Source organism: Centroberyx affinis, unplaced genomic scaffold (genome assembly GCF_046629955.1).
Source record: "Centroberyx affinis isolate AG114_WGS23_722 - 3 ecotype Tasmania unplaced genomic scaffold, CSIRO-AGI_Caff_v1 ptg004541l_1, whole genome shotgun sequence".
In the NCBI taxonomy this organism is placed as follows: domain Eukaryota; kingdom Metazoa; phylum Chordata; class Actinopteri; order Beryciformes; family Berycidae; genus Centroberyx; species Centroberyx affinis.
The window spans coordinates 51,619-75,089 of NW_027282177.1; the positions used below are offsets into that span (position 1 = coordinate 51,619).

Sequence of the window (23,471 nt, forward strand, 5' to 3'; positions counted from 1 at the left end):
TAAAGGAAGATTGTTTTCTATGGAAATTGAAGTCTTGTCATGTTTAATTCAGTGTGTCATGTTTAATTCTGTTTGTGTTGATATCATACTATCATACATGTATAGCTATGGCATAAATGACAAAGTCTAAGAAAGCCTATACACCACTCTTGGAATCTGGAACCCCTCTTTGTTTTGGTGTACATTACCTATGAAGTTTTGAACGCAGCCACTAGAGGGCAGTATGATACCTTTCCCTACGGTGCGGTGTGTACGGCTGACCCGGAAAATACTGGCAGTGGTTCCGATATTCTACCGGTTGAACATGGCCGCTTCGGGAACCGGGACTCCTGGCCGGCTAGTCCAGTATGTTGTTGTCCGGTCGGATCTGGTCCATAAGCTGGCCTGGCCTCTGGGAGCCGTCATAACACAGGCCTGTCATGCCGCTACCGCCGCCATTCACCTCCACTACGGAGACCCAGACACACAGCAGTACCTGGCGGAGCTGGACTCCATGCATAAAGTAGTGCTTCAGGTAAGGCCGAGACGTCACGCCAAACAACATTGAAAAATCTGGCTGTGTAATGCTTGTTTACTTATTGGCAAATGCACATAGCTAGTAAAAACATAACATGAGACATTATATTAAATAATAGGGTGTTCTGGTAACTTCGGCGTGTAGATAGTCCACCAACCAGCACTTTATTTCAGTAAAATCTCGACTTTTTCAATCGCACTGCACGTTCGGTTCGTTCACGCTGCTCGCTATACCCACCACGATGTATTTTGGTGGAACATTATACAGCTAGTTCTAAAAGTTGAGGTTTTATGTTTGGTGTGTTGAGTTTATGCCGAATTGAAGAGTGGCTCCTAAAGATTGCCCAAAAGTCTTAATTCGTGTTCTACTAGGTGTATACTTTTGCTGATAAACGAGGCAGGATTAAACTAACTGAATTTTGAATGGAGTTTTGTCTCTCTCTCTACATACAAGAGGTTGTTGTACATGATATAGACAGTAACGTTTAGGCCAATTGTCTAATCTCTGAATAGAACCAATGAACGCAGAAGGAATTACCTCAAGTAAGTAATGTAACTGACCACAAAATGTAAACTTGGAAGTGGATAATTTAAATTTTTGGTGTTTGGACATGCGGGTAACCTAAGTCAGTGGGTGTCAAAGTGAGGTCTGGGGGCCCTCGGGGGTGCTCCAGGAGGTCCCCAGCAAAATCAGGACTAATTTAGTTTGACTGTAATTTAATTCACTAGAAATTATCCCAATTAGAGAATGTGTAAGACTGACTATTGTAATCTTATATTTCACCACTATTATCTCCCCACATACAATTTTACAATTCAATAGTAAATCAACAAGAACTAAAATCATCCCATATGGATCCCTGGGACAATAATCTGATCAAATGATGATGTGGTTCTATTTGGACGTCCATGTGGGTCTATTTAAATAGCCTTTAGTCTAATGAGTGTTTATGTGGGAGTCCGCGACATAGCCAAAGTGTGTGTATTTGCTCCCCAGGCTCCAGACCAGGCGTCGCTCTCCGGCCTGTCGGAGACTCTGACAGAGGGAGGCGTGGCCCACAAGCTTTGGATCGAACAACCAGAGAACATCCCCACCTGTCTGGCTCTGAAGCCTTACCCCAAAGAGACTGTCCAGCCGCTGCTGCGCAAGTTCAAACTCTTCAAATGACGCCGCCACTGTCCGCTGACCCGGTGCAGGGCAAGTTTGTTATCGTCATCAGGGGAACATCTGAACTCATGCATCTGTGTGATTTCTAAGATTAAACTCTGAAAAGATGTAACAGAGGATGAATGGACGTTCTCTGAAATGGATTAATTAGGTCAGAGGTTACCAAAAACACAAGATGCATGCCATTTGATGTTTTTTGTTTACATAGGCCTAGTCTACAATACAAAGGTAGGCAATGCATTGTGTTGTGGCTTATAACATGACTCAATGCATTTTCGAAAGCTTTCTTATTCTTTTCTTTTTTTCCCTCCAAAAAGTTAAAAAAAAAAAAAAAATGTTCTGGAGGACTATTGGTAAAAGCAAAGTCTTGAAGCGTTTGACTGGTAGCCATAAAACAAGCATTTCCAGTTTTAATTTCCTTATAAGTCAACATATTACATATAAGTTACATATAAGTAAACAAACTTATATGTACTTATGTAAACATATGTGTTGTATGTATAACAAACCATGCTTTGTTAGCACATTGTTAGTCTTCAATTTGAGAATTAAATATATCTGCTATCCCATGTTCCATGGTGGAGTGACTCATTTGTTAATATATAGTAGTTTAAAGGTTGATTTAAAACCTAAAATAAAAAGACAGCCTGTGTATTGTGTGCACATGTGCAACTGACTGCACACTGATATTTGACTACAATTTCAGAAATATCTTCACCAAACCATATCTCTTTTTCACTTGTGTTTTAAAGTAGTAATCAGCAACATTTTCATATAAATATGTCTGTTTTGCTACTATACCCAGTTCATGAAAGCCTTTACATTCTCTGTTCTAAAAACCCGGTGTCTGGTAGCTCTTTCCTGGAAAAATCCTGTGACACACAGGAATTTATGTTTTATGTTTCCAGTTTGTTTGGAATAAATAGAAGAAGAACTGGGTAGTTAGCATGTAAAACTTATTAGAAAGTCCCCTTAACTTGGTTTCAAACTTTATTAGATTTAGGAGTAAGAATATTATCACCTAAAAGTAGCAGCAAATTCCACTATATTCTGTGAAATGAGCACCAAAGTTTAGCAGAACAAGGACATTCATAGCCTGAGTAGACTCATTAACAAACTTTTATTTTGCATTTTGACATAAACCAACTGTCACTGTCTAGCAGTTTACATTTGTGCACATTTTGTGTTTGTCTGTGACCAAAAACATGACACACACAAATACTTCCTGTTTGGTTTTTTTTTCAAAATTAAAGCCACAATGAACTTGGCAGGTAAAGCCAAGGAATTACTTTAATATCTGAATTAATTTTATGTTCTTATATAAATTAGCATAATATTGCCTGTGAGGTGATAGAACCTCTTTTTTTAATTTGTCAAAAATTTCAGCTCACATCTGCATATGACATGTTGTTCACCCTCACCTCCTCTAGGGGGAAGCACTGCACCAGTGCATCTTTTATTGTGGTAGAAGTGTTTGAAGGCAATAACCTGGCAGCTTTACAAGTTTGAACAAGTATACTCCCACAGCACATTTGTGGCAATGACATTTAAACCTAATTAATGATTATTTTATTACTTAATGATAGTATACAGCTATAAAAGAGCGATGTTAATGTGATCCCAGCTCTCTGGTTCCCTAGTTGATCATCTGCCTTCATTTCTTCTATGGAGAATACAATAACATACATACATACATACATACATACAAAGAAGCACTGCTTATTCAACAGTGTGATTTATTCTAAATGAGACTGTGTCCATGACCGTGTAAACTATGAAATAAAGCCCAGCAGTTCATTATCATCTAAATTAATTTACATCCAAGTAGAGGATTATGGGACTTGTGTGAAAAATCTAACGTGTGAGGATTCATGGTTAAAGGTAAATCTTCACAATAATACAACTTTTACTTTGTTTTATTAATTAGCTATTGGCTGATCTTTGGGGCCAGGTGCTGTCACCTTCAAGAGTATGGGTGGTGACATCACCTGGCGCCAAAGACCAGAGGTAAATGATTTACATGTAGCTGGTTATAGTAAAAATAAAACTTTGATAAAACTGATGAAGAATCACAGGGACAGTAAATGATTTGTGGGCAAGCTACATACTGCAAAAAAAAAAAACATACTGGCAATTTGTATTATTGACCTACACCTACTTTTCTATCAGATTGTGTGCCTTCAGATTCCACCACCCTTTTGAGGCATGCCATAATGAGGAGCCTATCCGCAATTATGCTCATGAGTGCTCATGAGTCATAATCTTGACATGAAGTAAGCCTACAAGCTGTTTGGGAATTTTAGGAATTAGAGTGCCCAATGAACATATCACACGCAATGTAATTACCTCTTCAAATATTTCCTGGTATATTCACATAAGTCTCCAAAACATCATTGTATGTCAGTTATAAAAGGGGGAACATTAAAGGTGTACTAAGTAATCTATGACTTCTATCTGCCTCTGCTGGCGAGCAGTAGGAATTGCAACAACACTGGACAAGTTTCTGGCACAGACACAAACAATACGGTCACATTTTCACAATGTAGAGGCGAATTAAAGCAGAGATCCAACGGAAACGTTCAGTGAAGAGGTAATACATCACCATCCAAAGTACTGGAACAACAATACAGCTTTGCCATTTGCTATGCTGGCTTGAGAATGAGGCTTTTTTTAGCTTTTGGAGCACCGTCCACCATCGCTGAGCATTTGAGAATGCCAGGAGGTGAGGGGGTGGGTGTCTTGAAATTCGAATGGGTGTTTTGTTCCAAAACAGCGTACGGGCTAGAAAGTGAGTTTTGAAAGGCGGAAATCTCAGCATCTGGCCAAGTAATCGTCATTGGTAGTGATCTATCAACACCCACAGATATATTATGCTCATTTTGTGCTATGGGGCAGTAAAAATCTCACTTAACACCACCTTAAAACCTTAAAAGACTGTTAATAAGCCAACTGCTTCGTCAACATCTGTCAAGCGTTGCACAACAGAATTACTGATCTTGGACAGTCATCATGTAGCGGTCTTCCCAACACGCTGTGTTACTAATGTAACAATCTCGGAACCCATCGTCTATCAGTCTGACGACGATTAGACTCCGTGCCAAGACTTCCTCTTCCGTGCGCCGGTCATTGTTTACAGTCCGATTAGCAACTTGAGACGCGAGAATGGAGTTGGAGTTGAGAGACGACATCTCATATGCAGATATCTGTGTATAGAGATTAGCCGAAATGTCGTGTGGACCTAAAACACCTACAAAAAGTATCGATGTGTGTGTATTGTGTGGAGAAACGTTCGACTCTCGCGTCTCAAGCTGCTAATCGGACTGTAAACAATGACCAGCGCATGGAAGAGGAAGTCTTGACCCGGATGTCCGCTGGCTACACCGGAAACCCCGAAATATTGGCCGTCGCCCCCAGTCTAATCGTCGCCAGACCGATAGACGATCGGTTCCGAGATTGCTAATGTAATGGTCAAGAGAACCCGCTCAATGATCCAAGATCAAATGTTGCCATTCATAGAATGGATGGCCTAAATGTAGCAAAGTAGTGCTGACTGAAGCCTTGCAAGTCTAAGGTAGAGGGCCAGGCAAAAACAGGAGAAACGCATGAAGTATATGGATCACTCTCCTCGTCCTCCTCTTTTTCTCTTTGTCCGATTTGAATGTGAAATGTAGACGTACTGTTTTTGGAAAAAAAGCGGATGGATAATCTGTAAACACAAACATGGATCTCGATAAGCGTAAGCTCTTCTCTGCTATTGCCATCGTCCGTCGTCCATCAGTGTCATCTACCTTTGCCATTTACCTGTAGCTTTTTGACAAACAAAAAATTACAGACGCTACGTAAAAAAGACCAACACAGTCCTCTGTTCTCGCCGTCATCAGCCCCATAGAGAATACACTGGCTCAATCTGTTTTTGACAGACACAAAATCTCTGTCTGGCTGCCCCTGAAATCATTCACCAGGCAGAGACGAATCCCTGACTGAGGGGATGTTTGGTTTCCTTCATGGGACACCAAGTGTGTTGTTGGTACCCACCTCAGGTTGGGTATTTCTGTGAGGGTGGAGCATAGCTAGCTGTGCCTGAGTCATTGTAAGCCCAGGTACAGAGTGTAACTCAAGAACTTTTTGTATGAGATTTGTTTTCAGGACAATGTGTGCAAAGTAGCTGTTAACGCGGGACATCTGTAATGTTAATGGATAAGAGATCTCTGTAATCCGTGTTGGAAATGCCAGAGATGGAAGTGTTTGTTCCATTCTCACATTATCATCAGGCCAAAAATTTACCGAACATCATGCAACTTCCGCAATTGACGTTGTGTTGGTCAAACAATCACGATACAACGTGACTGCAAGAGCGAAGACGAGATGCAACGGTTGAGACTTTGGGTCTGATCACGACATCTTGATTGTTGTCGTAGAAAAATAAATAAGACTTTGGACAGGAGTTGCTTTACCTGAGGTTATTGTTGCTATAGGCATTGTAGAGTAGGTACAAGAAGCCAGGGTTTTTACATGGCAGATTTGGACGGGACTAAAAGAAAGAAACACTAAAAAAGAGAAATACAAAAACCTTATATAGAACCTTTATACTTGATCCTTGAATACCTATAATACTAAATACTACCTGCATATTTACCAGCATTTTTTGGTAGAATATTGAATGGAAAGCCAGGGTACTTCTATGTATTTCTTCCACCATTGTGTCAGCCTAAACACTTGTTGGGAAGGGAAGGCCCTATGGATTTAGCAGTGTTTCTTCAACCAGAAACGCTGGGTTTCATTCTGTTAGATCAAAATCTCTTCTCACATTTCTGAAGAGACACTGATCAAACGGCCTGGTTGGAAAAAACCTAGTGGCGCTGCCAGTCCACCACATTTGTCTTTGCTCTCTTCCTTGTCTCTTTTCTGTAACTGTTGAAAAACAATTAATATGTACGTGTATACCCTGATGAAAATGTGGATGAATGAAATGAAATGAAACGCTTAACACACTATTGTTGGCATATTATGTACACATAGTGCCTATATTAAGAATTTCTTCCACAAAACTCATGTGGTAGATACTGTCTTAACAATCAAATTTTAAGTGTAAAGTAAGTAAAGTATTAAAAACAGAACATTTGTTGTCTCAATAAAGATATAAGTGTTGAATAACAACCCATGTTAGCGATATCATCGCAATCATCAAAAGAGTAGTCTGATATTTAGGTAGTTTGCCTTAGTAGGTCTAATTCACCACAATAGTATTTGATGACATTTGTATTTTTTACGATGTCCAGAAGCATCTTAATCAATAAAAAGGAGTATTTCATTCCCTGAAAGCAGGAGTGTGTAACAACACACTCTGCTATACAGTGTATAAACACACACTGCGTCTGTATGTATTCAGCACAGTGTATCAACACACACTGCTTCTGTGTGTATTCTGTACAGTGTACCAGCACACACTGATTCTGTATGCATGCTATACAGTGTATCAACGCATGCTGCTTCTGTATGCAGCATGTATAGTGTATCAATGCAGCTTATGTGTGTCTGCTTATAGGTCTATGCAGTGCATCAACTATACAGTGCTATTTAGTGTATCAAGAATATACACTGCTGTATGTGTTCTGTATAGTGTTTCAACACACTGCTTCTGTATGTATTCTGTGTAGTGTATCAACACACACTACTTCTGTATGTATTCTGTACGGTGTGGCTGTGGCTCAAATGGAAGGCAGCTGCCTGCTGCCTTGCTGTCTAGCGAGGCAGTGTCATTTGGAGGCAGTGTTTTTGTATGAAGGTACCTGTAAAGGTTTCTGGATTTCTGAACTGAATGCAATGGATTTGTGTTTTCCCTTTTGGTCCTGGGGAAGAGTGGGTGGGTTTTTTCCTTACTGACCGTTTCTCTTTTCTGGTTTTGTTTCCTTAGTATGTTTTTGTTCCTCTTGTATATGCAGACATTTTTCAGCGTACTGCCACGGGTGAAGTAAGAGCTATGGTGCTAGCAGCTGATTTCAATACTGAGAATATGGCTTATCATTTTGAAATTTTGACTTAATTTCTATATATATATATACCTGGGTGGCGAAGGTATATGTGTTGGTGTGTGTGTGCGTGTGTGTGTGGATGTGTATGTGAGTATGTAGTTTATTTATGTATGTATTTGAACATGTACATCTTTATATATACATTTTTATTTTGCCAGTTACTTCCAGCCAATAATTTCTATTACTATTTTTAATTTATTTATTTTTTTCTAAGCTTTTCTAAGCTAACTTAGTATAAAATGTCAACCTCTATTGCACATCATATTTCTGCTATGTTATGTTTACCTTTTTAACTGATTTTATGTCTGCATTTTTTCGTTGAAAATTAATAATAAAAAAATAAAAAAAAAGGCTCCCTGGCTCCGTGCACGACTCCAGGGTCCTCTGGCACGGTCCCTGGGGTGTATCCACCACAGGGTACCTTCCCTCTGGGCGATGGAGGGTATCCAATGCGTGGAGAGGGCCCATCTCCCTGGTGACACCTTATAAAAACCCAGTCAGAGGAGTTAGCACAACACAAGTTAATTTATTCATTCTTTTTTCCATATGTGAGTAAAGCATGTGAAAAGATTGCTTGCGATAATCCATATTAAATAAACACTGACCTGGCTTGACAAGTTCCAACGCCCATCATGCTAGAGCTCGCTCTGTCTTTGAGCTAGCGTTTGGCATGATGAAGACCAGGTGGAGGGCCATCTTCCTCCACGCCCTGGAGGTGGACACCACTTCGTCCCTGATGTTGTCATGGCTCGTACAATTCTGCACAACATCCGTGTGTCCAATGGGGATGTCCTACCGGTGGAGGACGGAGAACCTGGCGAAGAAGGAGGAGGAGATGGAGAGACCTGAGAGACCAAATTGCTGCTCAGCTGTCTGCCTTGCGGGACCACGTGGGTGACCATGACTGTTTAAGTAATTTTATTTTTTATTATAGGAGTAATAGCAGTTGTAATGGTAGTAATAACAGTAGTAGCAGTAATAGTTGTAGCCTAGTAGTAACAGTGGAGGTAGTAATACTAGTTGTAGCAGTAGTAGTAGAATTTAGGGATGGGAATGTTCACTACTACAAAAACAACAAAAAGTGCTTTTGTCAGCTCAACTTACTTCCATCCATTCAGGGCGCTATTCTTTGCCCCGTGAAGTCTGGACCTGTCTATAGTCTGGACCTGCATCTGCCGGACCTTAATAAAGGCAGTGGTATCCTCCGTCGACCCTTTGAAATGGTATAGTTCAATAATGGTTAACCAACGATCAAACATTGCGTTTTAAATAAATAACAGTTTAGGCTATAATTCAATGGTCTGCTTAGTAAGCTAACATAACGGATAGGCTAACCTAAAAAAAAAAAGTCTGTTTTCAGTGAATCCTAAAGTCCGAACACATTTCTTAAATAAGCATTATACATTAAAAGAGAATGGATATTCAGTTACTAAACGGTCTATTTCTCGGTAGAAAAATTACATACTTACATACAAACTTACAAATCACTTACATTTGTACACGAACTCCGGGCTGTTGCTCGCCATTTGTTTTTGTTTTTTTTCTGTCGGCGCAGTGGAGCGGACGCACGGGATTGTGGGATATCTTGATCAACGAAGGATACGTCTATGCTGCCCTCAAAACCTGCCCAGTTGGAGGAACCTCAGCATGCAGCATTTATTGTAAATATTCAACTGAGACATGACTTGATGCCTCCCTGCTTCCGAAGGCTGCCTGATTAGGCAGCATTTTAGCCGTTTGAGACTGTCAGTGGAAGCTGCTCCTCGTGAACGCGCCTCGGAGCTCCGCGCGCACGAGCAGCCCTGTTTGTTTGTGTTGAGAGATTGGAAATGGCGGAGAGGAGAGACCAAAGCGACAGTTTAAGATTGAAAACACCACTGCGCCGTCATTGACAAACAGAAAACATACCGAAGTGATTCTCGGAGTTACTTAAGATTTGCTACTGCCGACCGGAGTTAAGTCGGAGACAGCAGAAAAGGATTTTGGAAACAAGGTTTCGAATTAGCAAACTGGTTAGCTAGCTAAGCTAACCGTGCTAGCTGCCTGGCGTTAGCGAGCTTCAAGTCGTGTGTGATTTTAACCACGCAGGCTTGTTTGTCAACATAAGCTGACGTTAGATTGTTAGCTAGCCAGCTAACAACATCTTTTATCCGGTCATCGAGCTATTCGGCCATATAACATGACCACCACAACTGACTGTAAAATGATCAATGCAAAGTAATAGCGGATAAAAAGTCAAATACATCTGACTATCCTTGTCGTGAGCAAGCAGTAGGCTGGTTAGCTAAGTTAGCTAACTGGCTTGTTTTACGGCCGATTTCGGCTGCCGTTTGCATGGGAATTAATAATCCAGTTTGACAACCTACAGCAAGATCCTGTGGGCAGAATCATTATTTACAACGGTTGAACGGCCGAGATCACAGGTAAGCCACTCTAGAAAGAACGCCACCTGACCTCAAATGACAACATGTCATCTTGACAAAACCTGATTTTTAATTGCCCGCTGCAGCAAGGAGGATCCAGGCACGCGGAGGGCTCTTAACGTGCCTGCCCTACTATTGCTTTTCACAGATAACGTTACTGAAATGCAGCAATTCCTCCTTTTCCAGCTAAATATTGTACTTGCATGGATACTAACGGAACATTTTTACTCATTCACCTGTGAAGAAGAAAAGCAAGCAGCCCTTATGTAAGCCAACCCGAACGGCCCCAAGGTGTCGCTCCAATTCATTTGTATTACCTGTATTTTGATTCCAAACGCGAACATTGTGAAACCAGAGATATTAAAAATTGAGAGATTTGCCACTTTGTATACGTTGAGTGTTACTGCTGTATTATGAGTGCACCCTGGCACAATATGTGTAAAATGAGTAAAAAGTGACTTGATGTGAATGGGGGTACATAACTAAATTGCCAATTCATGTTAATATGCAGCCATCAGACCGTAATGTTTTCGTGGTTTTGGAATTAAATCAGTCCCAACATATGAATACCATAGCTTGCATGGCTACTTACGTACAAGTTTAATAGATTTTTTTGATTAGCATTATGGCTAACCATCGCTGAATGGCCAAGTGGTCTGTGTTGTTAGCTGCAGTATTACATTATCAGCAACTTGTAAATAGGAATTTTATTTCCCATTGGTACAAAAGTTAAGAAATTGCTTTCATGACAATTACTCAATCATCACATGTCATCTTTCAATGACATTGCTTGATAGCTCTAGGACACTTGAGATGCATATGGTAACAATTTGCTCACGTAAAGTGAAATGTCATGGTAGCTAACATTCTTTATGTATCATTGATGGCTCGCTGACCGCCAAAACATGACTGGAACCAACATCACTTCTCAATCTAGTCTTCCCATTTCAGTGTTGAGCATCTAGTTAGTTTTGCAGTCTAGTCGTTTAGATCATTTATATCTGCTGATGTTGGGTCTGTGAAGCCATTGGCTCTTCCAACCAAGCAGCAGAGTTTTCTCTTTAGCTTTCCAGAGGATGCAGAGAGGTAACTTAAGCTATGGACCAGTAGCAGCAACACATCCATTAATAACAACCTAGCCCCAAGACTCAAACAGGTTTAGAGCTGCATATGAAAGCTTTGGTAACGATAAACACATTTTTCAAAGTACAGTGCTTGCGAAGCTTTCTAGCTTTCAAACAAAACAAAAGCTGTATCGTAAATCAGTTTCAGCACATAGCTGCACAGACACCCTCATTAATTGTTATTAATTATTCATGATTAATAGGCTAAATAAAAATGCTATTTTCCGATCAATTTACATACCGTAAATTGATTCATAATTCATATGAAAATGATAATTTAATAGTATCTGCGAGGACACTTTTTAGAAAAGTAAAGGAGCCATCCCAAATTAATTCAACTCTAATTCATGATTTTGTGCAAATCCTCCATTGACACCAATTCATTCTGGACTTACTGTGCCTCGAGTGCCACCTCTGGCAAATCTGTGAGTGGTTTCCCTCCTGCCACACTCCCACCCCCTTTGGTGAAACCTTGGAGGCAATCTTGACCACATAACGTGAGGCAAAAAACAGGTTCTGATGCAATGCCCTCCTCCTTAAATAACATGCATATAAAATAGATATATGGAAAAAAAATAGACATTTAAAAGTATGGTTAGACTGATGTATCAAGACAATATTGGCCTTTGATTAAATACTCAATATCATATCAGCCAGTCAAGTAGGGTGAATGGTAGACTTGGACATGGAGTGGTCTGTTTCTGAGATGATTATTTTGACAGCGCAATTGAACTTTTGAAACTGTTTTTTTTTACACAAATCTGTTTCACTTATCCTCAAGTAGCGAGGCATTTTATCAGAGCTTGTTTTTGCCGAGTTGCTTCTCGGTATGTTGTCACGATTTCCTCCAAGTTTTTCCAATGGGCTCGCTTTCACACTTATTATGCAATTAAATGCAAATGAATTGCAGTGACAGCTCGAGGCCATTTGGGCTTGTAAGTAGACTAGATGCTGTGGGATCAGTTAGTGGCGATTGATGATTGATCTAAACCAGTCTTGATCATGTTTTTTGGTCATGTCAGGATGGGCAATGCCTATACACCACTGCTGTCAATCTCTTATTTGGTCATTGGCAATCAACACAGGATGATGGTCATAATGTAAAAGTAAGCTTCATGTTGCCAGTTTTCATCATATTAAATGTATATTCTTACATCGATGCATGCATTTTACAATTGACAACGTATTCCCTGTGGCTTCAGTGTGTTTGGTGATACCAGTTGATCTGATTGTTTGCTTGTGTAGTTTAGGTGTTGTGTTAGTTTTGGTGTTGCATACTTTGTCAGATTCTGAGTGAGGGCATTGTAGCTGGGCCTCTCTAGACTTAGATGTAGCCTAGATAAGGACTAGGCTATAGAGTTCACTGCAGGCCTCAGTTATTCAGTTCAAAGTTTGGGACTCTACTACCACTCCAACAGAGCAGTTGTTATCTGCTGCTGTCGGGAATTGCCTCAATATGAACTCGGGGTAGGGAGGGAGGTAGGTAGGTAGGCACTTCATTTATCCCAGGGATTCAATTTTTCCACCAGCAATATACAATAAACAACAAAGCAACAATGCTATAAGAAAATAAAAACAATCCTAATCATTTCTTTATTGCTTCATCAAACCACCTCCATCAGAAAAATCCCTGTGTTATTTGTTTCAGCAACTGTGCCGGTTCATAGAAAACATACAAATAAATAGAATATCAATAATGCACTTAGCCTACCCCCAAAATAGGACTCAACTGTGGAGAAGATGCAAGCCTAGGCCCTTTATCAGACCATGTCACTGCTTGGTGACATGCCAAAAACACTGTAGTCATCCTCACCTTCCCAGTTGAAATAGAGAGATTCTACGCGCCGAAGGGGATGTGGAGGCAGGGGAGTGAGGACATTGTAGCTGCTTGAGTACCTTAGGAGAATATGCTTTGTGTTACAATATAGTCATTCACATTTATGACTTGGCCTATTCCCTTGCAAGCAGTGGCATTTTCAGTGTTAGCTCTGTGTGGAGGCTGTCGGGCCTACCTAGGGAAGAGCCACATCTGAGGCATGTCGTCGGGAGCGGGAGCCCTCCTCCTTCCAGCTAAGCTCTCTGTATGGAGAATGAGCAGCCATTTTAGCACTCAGCACTGCTGCAGCCTGCCTGCCACTGTCACATACAACATTCTTCCACTGGAGCCGGCAGTAGGTATTCATGCTGTTTGTTTTGAACCCCCAGGGCACCTGCAACCAGCCTGTGAAAATTTCAGCCAGACACTTACAATCAGCGTCCGAAATGAACACCCGGCTAAAGCGCTGAATGCTGGTACAAGTTGCGTTTGGCTGATAAACCAATGAGGGTCACCCGCCACACAGGCCGCTAACTTTTTGAGACGATAACAACTGAATGCATCAGTTGATAGTTTTGTGTTCTTTGCATGTTGTCAATCTTTGTCCCCTGCTGGCCACCGTACGCTCTCTCTGACCATGAGCCAATGAAATCAAAGCAAAACAATGGTTCTGTATCAAACGGGCTCGCCTGATAATGCTTACTTTGACACATATCTGTGCAAAATGACTGGTAAAAATTATTATTGGCAGGTAAATTCCTTTAGTTCGCCATTCCTTGGCGAGTGAGCCAAATAGTTTATTTTATATCAACCCAGAGCTCATGTTCTCTTTGTAACTTCAGTGAACTGACATGATACTTAAACCTGTTTTGTTGTCATTTGTCTTTTGTCAAGGTGTAATGCCAAATTTTGTGGTCCAGTTTCAGCCTTGGCTTACCTTGTCCTGAGCAGATCAACGCTGTTACAACGCTTAGGTAACATAAAGTAAACTCAGTGTTTGTTTTAAGTATTTCGGATTGTTTTTGATATTATGCAATGGGACGTGTAGGAGCCCCAGTTTCTGCAAAGCTGAAACGGGCTATTGGTGTAGGTTGTGCAGCACAGACTGCTGTGTGCTGTGGTTTGTCCCTCCACTCTGGCACCCTGAGTCAGTGTGAGGCACACACACACACACACACACACACTCACACACACACATACATGCACACGTACTGTCTTACGCTGCTGTGAGCGAGCAGAATGCAGGGAAGAGGAGAAGAGCGGCGCGCTGCCTCGACTCTTCGCTGCCTTCCTCCCCGTCAGAGCGATGGCCTACATTCTCTCCTGGAAAAAAAAAAAAAAAAAAAAAAAGGCTTGTGCAGCAGACTGTGAGAATTTGTGGGGGTAGGGAGGAAACGGAGGGAAGGAGGAGAAAGAGAGAAAGGTAAAGCTGCGAATGAGAGAAACAGAAAGAGAGAATACAGCAAGGAACGGAGAGGACAAGTGAGGAAAGAGAGAAGTAGCTGCGGTGTTGTGAATGAAGCTAACAGTGGAGCCCCAGTGTCCCATTTTTTTTCCCCTATCAAAGTCGGGCCACAATAAGAAGAAGTGAGGCAACAGTTTTCACTCTTCTGTGGGTATTTGTGTGTATCTTGGAGTAGGCCTTTTTGTATGTCTGAGAGGAAGCAACAGTGTTTTGACAAAAAGACAACGTGACTTGTTTTCTTCAAATCGCTCCGTGCCAGAGTGTGACGATGGAGAAATAAAACTTTTTTTCCTTCAGGTACATAATCCTCCAGTGATTTGACTGGATGTGTGCCTAGGCCCCGGGGACGCCGTTTAGCGAATTAGAGCAGTTTAACAGTTGTGGGTAGCTCACCTAAGATGCTAGGTGAATAGTGTGTGAAGAGCATAAGGTGGTGTAAACGCCTTTTGTGAAATAGAGCATGTAGATGTCTCTGTGTTTAAGATAATGGGCGGTGAGAGACTTCCACATTTTCACCAAGATGTCAGTGGCTGTCAGTGCTCACACTCGCTATTGCTTCCACTTATTACCTCTGCCAAGGAGGTTAGTGCCCTTCTAGTTTTGATGATCTTTTTGTTGTGTCACTGGACCGTCGGATGGTCTGTTGTCTAACACTGAAGCAGCTGATGGCCCAGGGACAAGGGATTTACCACCTAAGGTGAAGGTGCACAGGATCATCTAGAATGGTACCTCTAGTAAGCTCAGAATGTGAGGTCGCTAGTGAATAGTAGGGGTAAGATGTCTCCCTTGGTCAGAAGTCAGAGGGAATATTGGGGATGCAGCCTAATTTGTGACATGGCTACAAAGGAATACACCCGACTCTGTGTCTAGAGTGTGGGGATGGACAGAGGGACACGACAGTAAGAGGAAAGGGGCTGGTCTTGCTCTTTTTGTCACCTCCATAACGGGGCAAGTAGCAAGTGTCACTAGTCTGGATCTTGAACTGCTGGCTGCGGGCCATATTACCTTCCACCGGAGTTTTCACACCATTGTTCTGGGTGTTTACATCGTTCCTTCGGCCGTCATCCACCCATTCGACGCAGGATTACAGAGAGAACATCCCAGCGCCGTTGTAATCTCTGGTGATTTCAACCGGGCCTCTACTCCCCGACAAACTTTGCCCTGTACGTGAAATGCAAGACAAGGAAGAACAAGACTTTGGACTTGTTGTATACGAATGTAAACGGTGCAGAAAGCTCTACTGCCCTCCTGCCACCGACGGGCCAGAACACAACCGGATACGGCTGGTACCCAGGTACATGCCCACTGTCCCGCAGCAGCCCCTACCCACCTAGACTGTGAGCTTGTGATCTCTCAAATCTGTTGGGGCTCTACAAAACCGTTTTAAGCTCACAGATAGAACTTGTTGTGTGGGTCGCATGACGACAACATTGGACACGGATTCAATTTCTTTCAATGTTGGCACTATGATTCCTGTGAAAACGGTCCACTTTTTCCCAATGACAACCCTTGGATGATTAAGGACATAAAATCCCTCCTCTCCAGGAAAATGAAGGCTTCCAGGGCTGGAGACGGGGAGGAATAGGATGGGGAAGATCACAGGCTATAAGCAGCCAAGGTGCCCCGAAGGCCAAGGGGAACCAGGAGAAAGCAAATGAACGAAACCTTCTTCTTTTTTTTTTTTTAAAGGAGAGTGAGCAGTCCACTCACCCTGAGTGTTGTTATTCTATATTCAGACCGTGGGGCCAGGGGGAAACTAGAGAGGGAGGCGGGAGAGAAGAACTGGGGAGACACAGGAGAGGAAACCGCGGTGGGATTCGAACGTAGGCTAGTGAGGGCACAAATTAGGTTCCAGAGGCGGGGGGGACTGGACCACTACACTTATCTCTGAGCACTTTCACCTGCTTCTCAACAGGTTTGGTAAGGGGACCCCAGGCCAGCTGCCCCCAACCAGTCTAATGTGACCCCGCTTGCCTCTGCCCACGCACATCCTCCACATCCTGCCCACCCCAAACGTGCCACCACATTTTCCCCCTACCGAAGGCAACGCAGCTCACAACACCAACGGCCCTTGCCCTCCGTCCAAGCCTCTCCATCGCTGCCACCCATGGGCGAAGGGAGTTAGGGAGGTTCCGCACGAGCAAGGCAGCAATTCATCGGCTTCAGGATGATCAAAGCATGTACCAGCCAATTAGCAGCACCTATTCAACCTATTCTTGAGTCTGACAACGTTGTCTCAACTGTGGAAAACCGGTTGCATTGTACCAGTGCCCAAGAAGGGATGCCCCAGTGTTCTGTATTCCACAGAGGGAGTTTACAACAACATAATAAAAATGAAGAATTTCCGTTTTGGATGCATCCATGTCCAAATTAAATCAAAAGGGCTTCCAGCTGCACACAACACAGGGGTAAATGTTTCTGGGCTGATTTGTTTATCATTATTATTATTATTAAGAAATCAACTTGCTGTTGTAACACTCAAAAGCTTGCTTGTTATGGTACCTCATCGGACTCGCACTGGCGGTTGCGCTTGTATTCCCTATCCTCAACCATATGGCTCTTTCTTGTGAGCAGATGAAACACTTGCGTGACTCGCTGCTATGCCACACTCAATTCAGCCCAATTACTCAACCAAGAACATTGAAACCAGGAGTTATGATGTCAGATTAGAGAAAAGAAAACTGAACTCCATCCTGGACAACGCCACCCGCCGTTCCGCCACACAAATACATCTGGCCCCGGCACATTAGTAAAAATGAGCGGGGGAAAAATGTCACCAGGTTAACAAACTATGTGACGCTATCGATGGGTGCCACATCTATGCGTTTTTTGACATGTATTGCTGACAACTAGCAGCTATATATGCTAAAGAGCAAGCTGTATCTTTTATCGTTTGTAGGCTACATGACACGAGTCTCACCCACCACAAGTCAGCAACGATCACGCAGGATGTCCGAATCGCTGTGGACACCGATGTGGTCCTCCATGAGAGCGATCAATGGCGGAACAACATTGAAAATCAGGTTCTTGACCGGTTTCTTGGCAATTAACTGCCGATAAATCGAGAATCTTGACGAATCCAGTCGGAAGAAAGGCTGAAACATCATCTCCTGGAAGAAAAGCCTTTAAGGATTGTTGTCCATTTCAGATATAACCGATTCCAAAGCTGCATTTTGATTAAACTATCCCCAAGAGCCGGCCTTGTTGTTTTCGAAATTCAGCGGCCCCCTCCTTGTAGCGCTGATTGGTCCGCTCGTATTCTGTGCGGAGCTGAAACCCAATCCCGTGGCTCAGGGCCAGACGGATCTCGTGCACTGTATTTTTATCTTAAGTATGTACTATTTTTTTCCCGGTATTCTCCGTATTGTTGCAATGATCCAATGCCCCCCACAGGGATTATTTAAGTTTCATCTATCAAATTGTCTCAAGCTGTTTTTGTCTTACAGCTAAATCCAAGTAAGCTTACCTCCATATAAATTGATTGATGACGTGAGGCGTAGCAGATAAGACGAGTAATAATTTTCAGTTATTCTACATAGAGTTATTGGCTTTAAGGCCAGGGCAGGACTTATCTTTGGACAGGGTCTCAAATTCTCTCACATAGCACCTGTTGGGTATTTTTGGTCACTTCTTTTCCTCAGATGCACTCTCTCCCCCCTTCTTACCTTCTCTTCCCTCAGGCTCCATATTTTTCATTTATAGAATGGAATTGTGTAACGTGAAATACCTCTGAATTGTGAGATAATTGTAGTATTTTCTGTCTTGAACATAAATATCATACTATTGTGAGTGGGTAGCAGTGCTGTCATAGTTGAGGGTGCATAGTGCTTGCATAGTACTTATGAATAGTCATGCTTAGTACTGATCCTGCTTGAGTGCTCGCAACAGCTTACCTCAGCATAGTCGAGAGAAAAACCTCATGCAAAAAACAGTCTCCCACACCTGGTTTAGGACCATACTGTGTTGTTGCCTAAGGTGATATTGTGAGCAGCAGAACGATGAGGTAGATACAATAACATTCTAATCCACATTAACAATTATGGAAAAGTCATGCAATTTTATGTCCGGTCCTGGGGTTGGAATCTGTATTACGGGTCTTTCTCAGTTATTCTGTTTGATTTCTCACCTGTAGCTCTTAGAGGTCGTTTGACCGGTCAAAGCAGCTCACCTTCCCTCTCTCATAATATCTAAAAAAAAAAGAAAGAAACCTCCATCCTCCTTTCCTTCCTTCCTTCCTCTGCCCCCTCCCCCCCCCTCAATGCATTCGGCCCCCTCGCCCCATTCAGCTGAAATGCAGGTCACTGAGGTGTGGTTACCCGGCGTCTCAGGTTGGTCGGCCAATACCGCGAGTGCTTGGCCGCACTTGACAGCTAATACGTCTGAAAGAAAAAACAGGTTCTGGTGGTAGCGAGTGCGGCGAGCGGCCTCGACACAAAGGGCATTATGTCACTGCTGCCCGCTTGCCTACACTTTCCTTTAGCTCCCCCTCTGGTGTAATTGAATTTTTATGGCAACATCAGAGATCAGGTTCTCTCGCTCTCTCATACAAACTCACTCCCAGGCGGCGAGAGAGGATTGTGTTGTTCTGGTTCTGGTCATCTATACCTATAGGCGATACAAACACAATACACATGCCGCACAGCTAATGTTGTCAGTGTGAAAGTACCCTTTGGTTCAGATAGATACATTTCCTACCTTTCGGGAGGCCAATATGGCCTACAGCCTCCTTCTCAGGGTTATTTGACTCAGTGCATGGTTATGCCATTCATCCAGTGTTTAACCTGTCGAGCAACAGGTGAACAGAGAATAGCACTCTCTTTTAAAACGCCAGCTGTCTGATGGATGCAAATGGATGCATGTCAGTGGCATGTTGTCTGCAGCACTACAAGCAAGAGAAATATGATTATAGGGAGGGAAAGCAGTCATGTTGCCCCAGAAGGTTTGACCTCCCCAGAGGGATTTGATATAAAATGTTACTACCATCAACTTTGCAACAAACATGTGATTCTGTCTCAGTTGAAAAATAATCCTTGTTTACTAATTATACTGTCTGTTGGCTGCTAAAATTAAATTTAATATTTACTAGGTTTCATTGCAATGAATTTGTTGAATGATGTACTTTAGAACCTCGTCAATTCATAAACAAGCCAACTGCAAATCATGAAATCTATTACTGTTAGAATTTGAAACTTGATGACTTTGGCGAACCCTTAAGTGCCTCAGTGGTAGTTTTTTTTACATCAGCTGTTGCAGAGACTTGCCACTCCGAGCAAAGTTAACTAATTGTTACAATATAACTTTAAAGACATAATGTCAGCATGCCCTAAATTGCTCCGTTTGCAAATACTTTAGTCCATTAGCAACCACAAATGATTTCCTTCATACCATTGCAAACCATGACTTTGCACTGTTTTCCTCCATGTGTTCACTGGTATACGCTGTGAGCCTACTACTAAGTTGATACGAATTTGAGTTCTCAAACACAGTGTAAACGAATTAACCAAGCTTATTTATCCTTGCATATTAAACAGAAATAGTAGATAGAAAATATAAGTGTACATGTTATTTATTTAGGTATTAGTCAGCCACTACCACCTTCAATAACACATTTCCTGTGGGAAACACTGACACTGAAATGGGGACACACAGGGATAAAAATAATTCTAAAGTTAATTTTAAATTAGATGTTCTTTATTTTTTTCTTGACTGGCAGGACTTGCACTATAATTCAAAATAAACAGAAATACGAAAAGGTCCCTAGCACATTTAAAAGCTACGTCTCAATTGAAATCATCACGCCTACACCGTGTGTGTGTGTGTGTGTGTGTGCGCCCGTCTGTCTGTCCGTCCATCCATCCGTCAATTCCAAGTACGGTGGATCAATTTGGCTTGTTTTTAAAGGCAACAACAATTACCACAAACACACACTGGATGACCACAGTAACAGCCAGCAGCAGTGAACCCGTATGGTTGCAAAACAGGTAGCTGACAACCTCTAATCAGATCTGATTATGTAATGGCAAGCATCCTCATGAATTTACCCTCTGGCCTTTGTGTTGTTTTTTTTCATGCTGCTGGTTAAATATAGAGAAGGCTGCTATGAGTTAGTTAAGAAGGCTCATCTGTAAATGCAGTAACAATGGCAACAGTTTTACAGAGTTGTTAAAAATCATCCAGCTCAAATTTATTCAGAATGATTAGGTTGTTGTTGGTTGCTTATTTTTCATTTGTCATTTGGCCATTGCATATTATGAGCATTTTATCACACTAAATCACTTAGAATTGTGAAAAGTGGTTTTTGGTTTTTTTTTGGCTGCTGGGCCAATCAACTCAGAACTCTGGGCAATGGGAAACAAATCTTAATGTTGAACTCTGATTAGCTAACACATTACATTACACATTACCACTTTGTTGCTTAATAAATAAAATGAGAAATATAACTGCAAGCGGCAATGGCAGGGTTCAATCCCATAATGGCTAACATTGGGAGAATAGATGTTTGACAATAATGTCAGGTTATCTAGATAAAAATAAATTACATCATTGGAAAACTACATCTACACATTTACAACCATACAAGTCACATTTCTCTGCTAAGTTTGTTTTGGACTTGGTGAAACCAATTATATTAAGTGATCTAAATGCTAATAAGGGAACTCACCAGTCATGTCGCACAGACAGGCGAAAAATTAACAAGACTAATTTGAATATTATGTACGTTCAGCAATAGGACCATCATCCAAATGCAATATGGCAAATAGTTTAGCCAAGTTCAGCAAGCGTCAAATCAGCAAGCATGATAGCTCAACAGTTGCAAAACTAAACATCTGTAGCTCATTTTTGTGCATATGTGAGCAAAATGCTAGTTAGACAAAGCAGTCACAGTCAAAACATAACAAAAGAGATTGTTAAGGTAAGGCAATAAGGTAATTTTTGCATTTTAAGCTACTGTATTGTAGTTGCTCAGTTTGCAAGAGTTGTAAAACCTGCTAAATGTAACGTATCTTCGCAAAGATGAAGTTAAACTGATAATATCATTATAATTGAATGCACTTACATTATACTGCCATTGCCAAACGATGACAAATTACAGAAGTGAAATGTGGCAAACAAGAAACCAAATGCCAAATTTCATGTCTCTATCATGTACCATCTCATGGCAATTTGAGAATTTGAGAATAATGAACCAGCACAGAAACAAGTAATTTGAGAAACTGCTGTTTCTCAAATTGAGATGGTACATGATAGAGACATGAAATTTTGCATAATGATAGATAATGGTGTGCAAATGCTTCCCAATAAATATGACCCCAGTGGTTTGATGGAGATGCTATAATTAAAGGCCCATATTTCAAGCCTTTGAAAGGCCATAACTCCCACACTGTACGTCCGCTTGACATGAAACGTGCTACGCATTATTCTCTTGTGTTTGAAGTACAGATTTGCCATTTGGACCACCAAGGTCCACCATGATGGATTTTTTGCTAATTTGCATTTTATTGAAAAAGGCTGGATTCAACCCTAGGACATTGCGGTTACATGGCATATGCCACTAGGAAGTCACAAAGGATAATATTTTCAGTGACTCAGAAGTATTGTTTTAGTTAACAGAGCTCTGTATACTGTATAGCAGTATAGGATATATATTATGGGAAATTACATTATACGTCAGCTGCCTAACCCTCAGTCAAATATGTTTCATGTTTTCATGTAACATTTATATCAGCATATGTAATATTTTGTAAGAAAAAGAGCTGTGAAAAGTGGCAAACAGGAGAATTAAAATTCCTCAGATGGTGTGAAGTCTTAACCTAATACTCCCTATTCAATTCATGCAGGAAGTAAACCTACATATGGTTTACATTATATTACACTTGCAGTGGGTGAGACCGGCACCCACGACCGGCCTAATGAGTGGCATCGCTTTCACTGTCACGCAACGGTTCTGATGCGAAACAACAAGCGCGCTATGAGATTGAAACTAAGAAACACCCAGAGCTCTGATGTCGGGCTTACTCATTGACCTTCTGGCTGATAACATAAGCTGGTTGACCTTTCCACATCTGCGCTGTTTGTCACATAGTCTCTGGACTTATTTGCAAGCATTGATAGACGAGGCGAGGAGTCCGTCACGCCGTTCCCCGAAACGAGTCGGCATGGACGAGATGTGGCTGGACCGAACTTGGCGAAGTGGAGGATGGAGCTTCCTCTGGAACTTACAGAAATCCAGGAACATGCTTGCGTTTATCTGTCAACCATCCACGTATTTGGGCAGTTTGTTCCTCGCAAGTCGGTAGGCCTGTTCACAGCGTTTCACCTTCTTGTTTGTAGCTTGTGTGATGCGCACAATGCAGATAGCAGCAAAAACGATACGAAGAACCTCCGGTATGTCGGCGCGTTCGTTGCCAAGGACTCGTTCCTGCTGAAAGAGGTTACGTAGCTGCAAGACTTTGCCTTCTGAGGTGGAGATGAAGAGTTCGAGAGAGTGGGAAGTAAATCGATGTGTTCCGCGCCACAGTTGACTTTTTCCCAGTTGGTAAGGAACACGTCATTCACCAGCACCGAACCACAGATCGTCATTTTTGTGTACGAAATCGGCAATGAAATTATCAAAATTAGAATCTCTGTTGGATTTTTTTCCTTTAGTTTAGCCATTTGGTGTATAGGAATGCTATTGGTCTTTGTCTTTCAAACGTTTTCTCTGTGATACACTCTTTTCGTTTCAGGCCAACTTGAGGTGGTCATCGTATCAGAATTTGCTCCAGTTGTCAGTGACTATGTTGCACGTGGTACAGAACAGCTTCTCCTCATGCTCATGGAAATCTGTATGCGATTTTGCCCATATGCCTTTTTGACAACCGTGGAGCTGAAAAATGACACCACTGCAGTGTAGTTAACTTGCTGTCTGGGTTGGGTTTTGCATGGCT

General features: G+C 41.8%; 1 protein-coding gene and 1 long non-coding RNA gene across 2 annotated transcripts; one reads left to right on the forward strand and one right to left on the reverse strand.

Moving 5' to 3' along the window:
- Positions 1-293: 293 nt before the first annotated feature.
- Positions 294-2,273, forward strand: ptrhd1 (peptidyl-tRNA hydrolase domain containing 1). Its single transcript, XM_071544349.1, has 2 exons — positions 294-514; positions 1,514-2,273. The coding sequence occupies exons 1-2, from the start codon at positions 305-307 to the stop codon at positions 1,682-1,684; spliced, it is 381 nt and encodes a 126-aa protein (XP_071400450.1). The 5' UTR covers positions 294-304; the 3' UTR covers positions 1,685-2,273.
- A 5,602-nt stretch (positions 2,274-7,875) lies between these two features.
- Positions 7,876-9,337, reverse strand: LOC139665352 (uncharacterized). The gene is made up of 4 exons (XR_011696870.1): positions 9,209-9,337; positions 8,821-8,929; positions 8,322-8,530; positions 7,876-8,198 (listed from the first exon to the last, which is right to left on the reverse strand). It is a non-coding gene; the product is annotated as an uncharacterized lncRNA (long non-coding RNA).
- Positions 9,338-23,471: the final 14,134 nt, after the last annotated feature.

Excerpts from the sequence above, each read along its gene's own strand:
- ptrhd1 (XM_071544349.1), top strand. The coding sequence starts at position 305 with ATGGCCGCTTCGGGAACCGGGACTCCTGGCCGGCTAGTCCAGTATGTT. Across the intron at positions 515-1,513 it reads TGCATAAAGTAGTGCTTCAG|GCTCCAGACCAGGCGTCGCT; the intron begins GTAAGGCCGAGA and ends TTTGCTCCCCAG.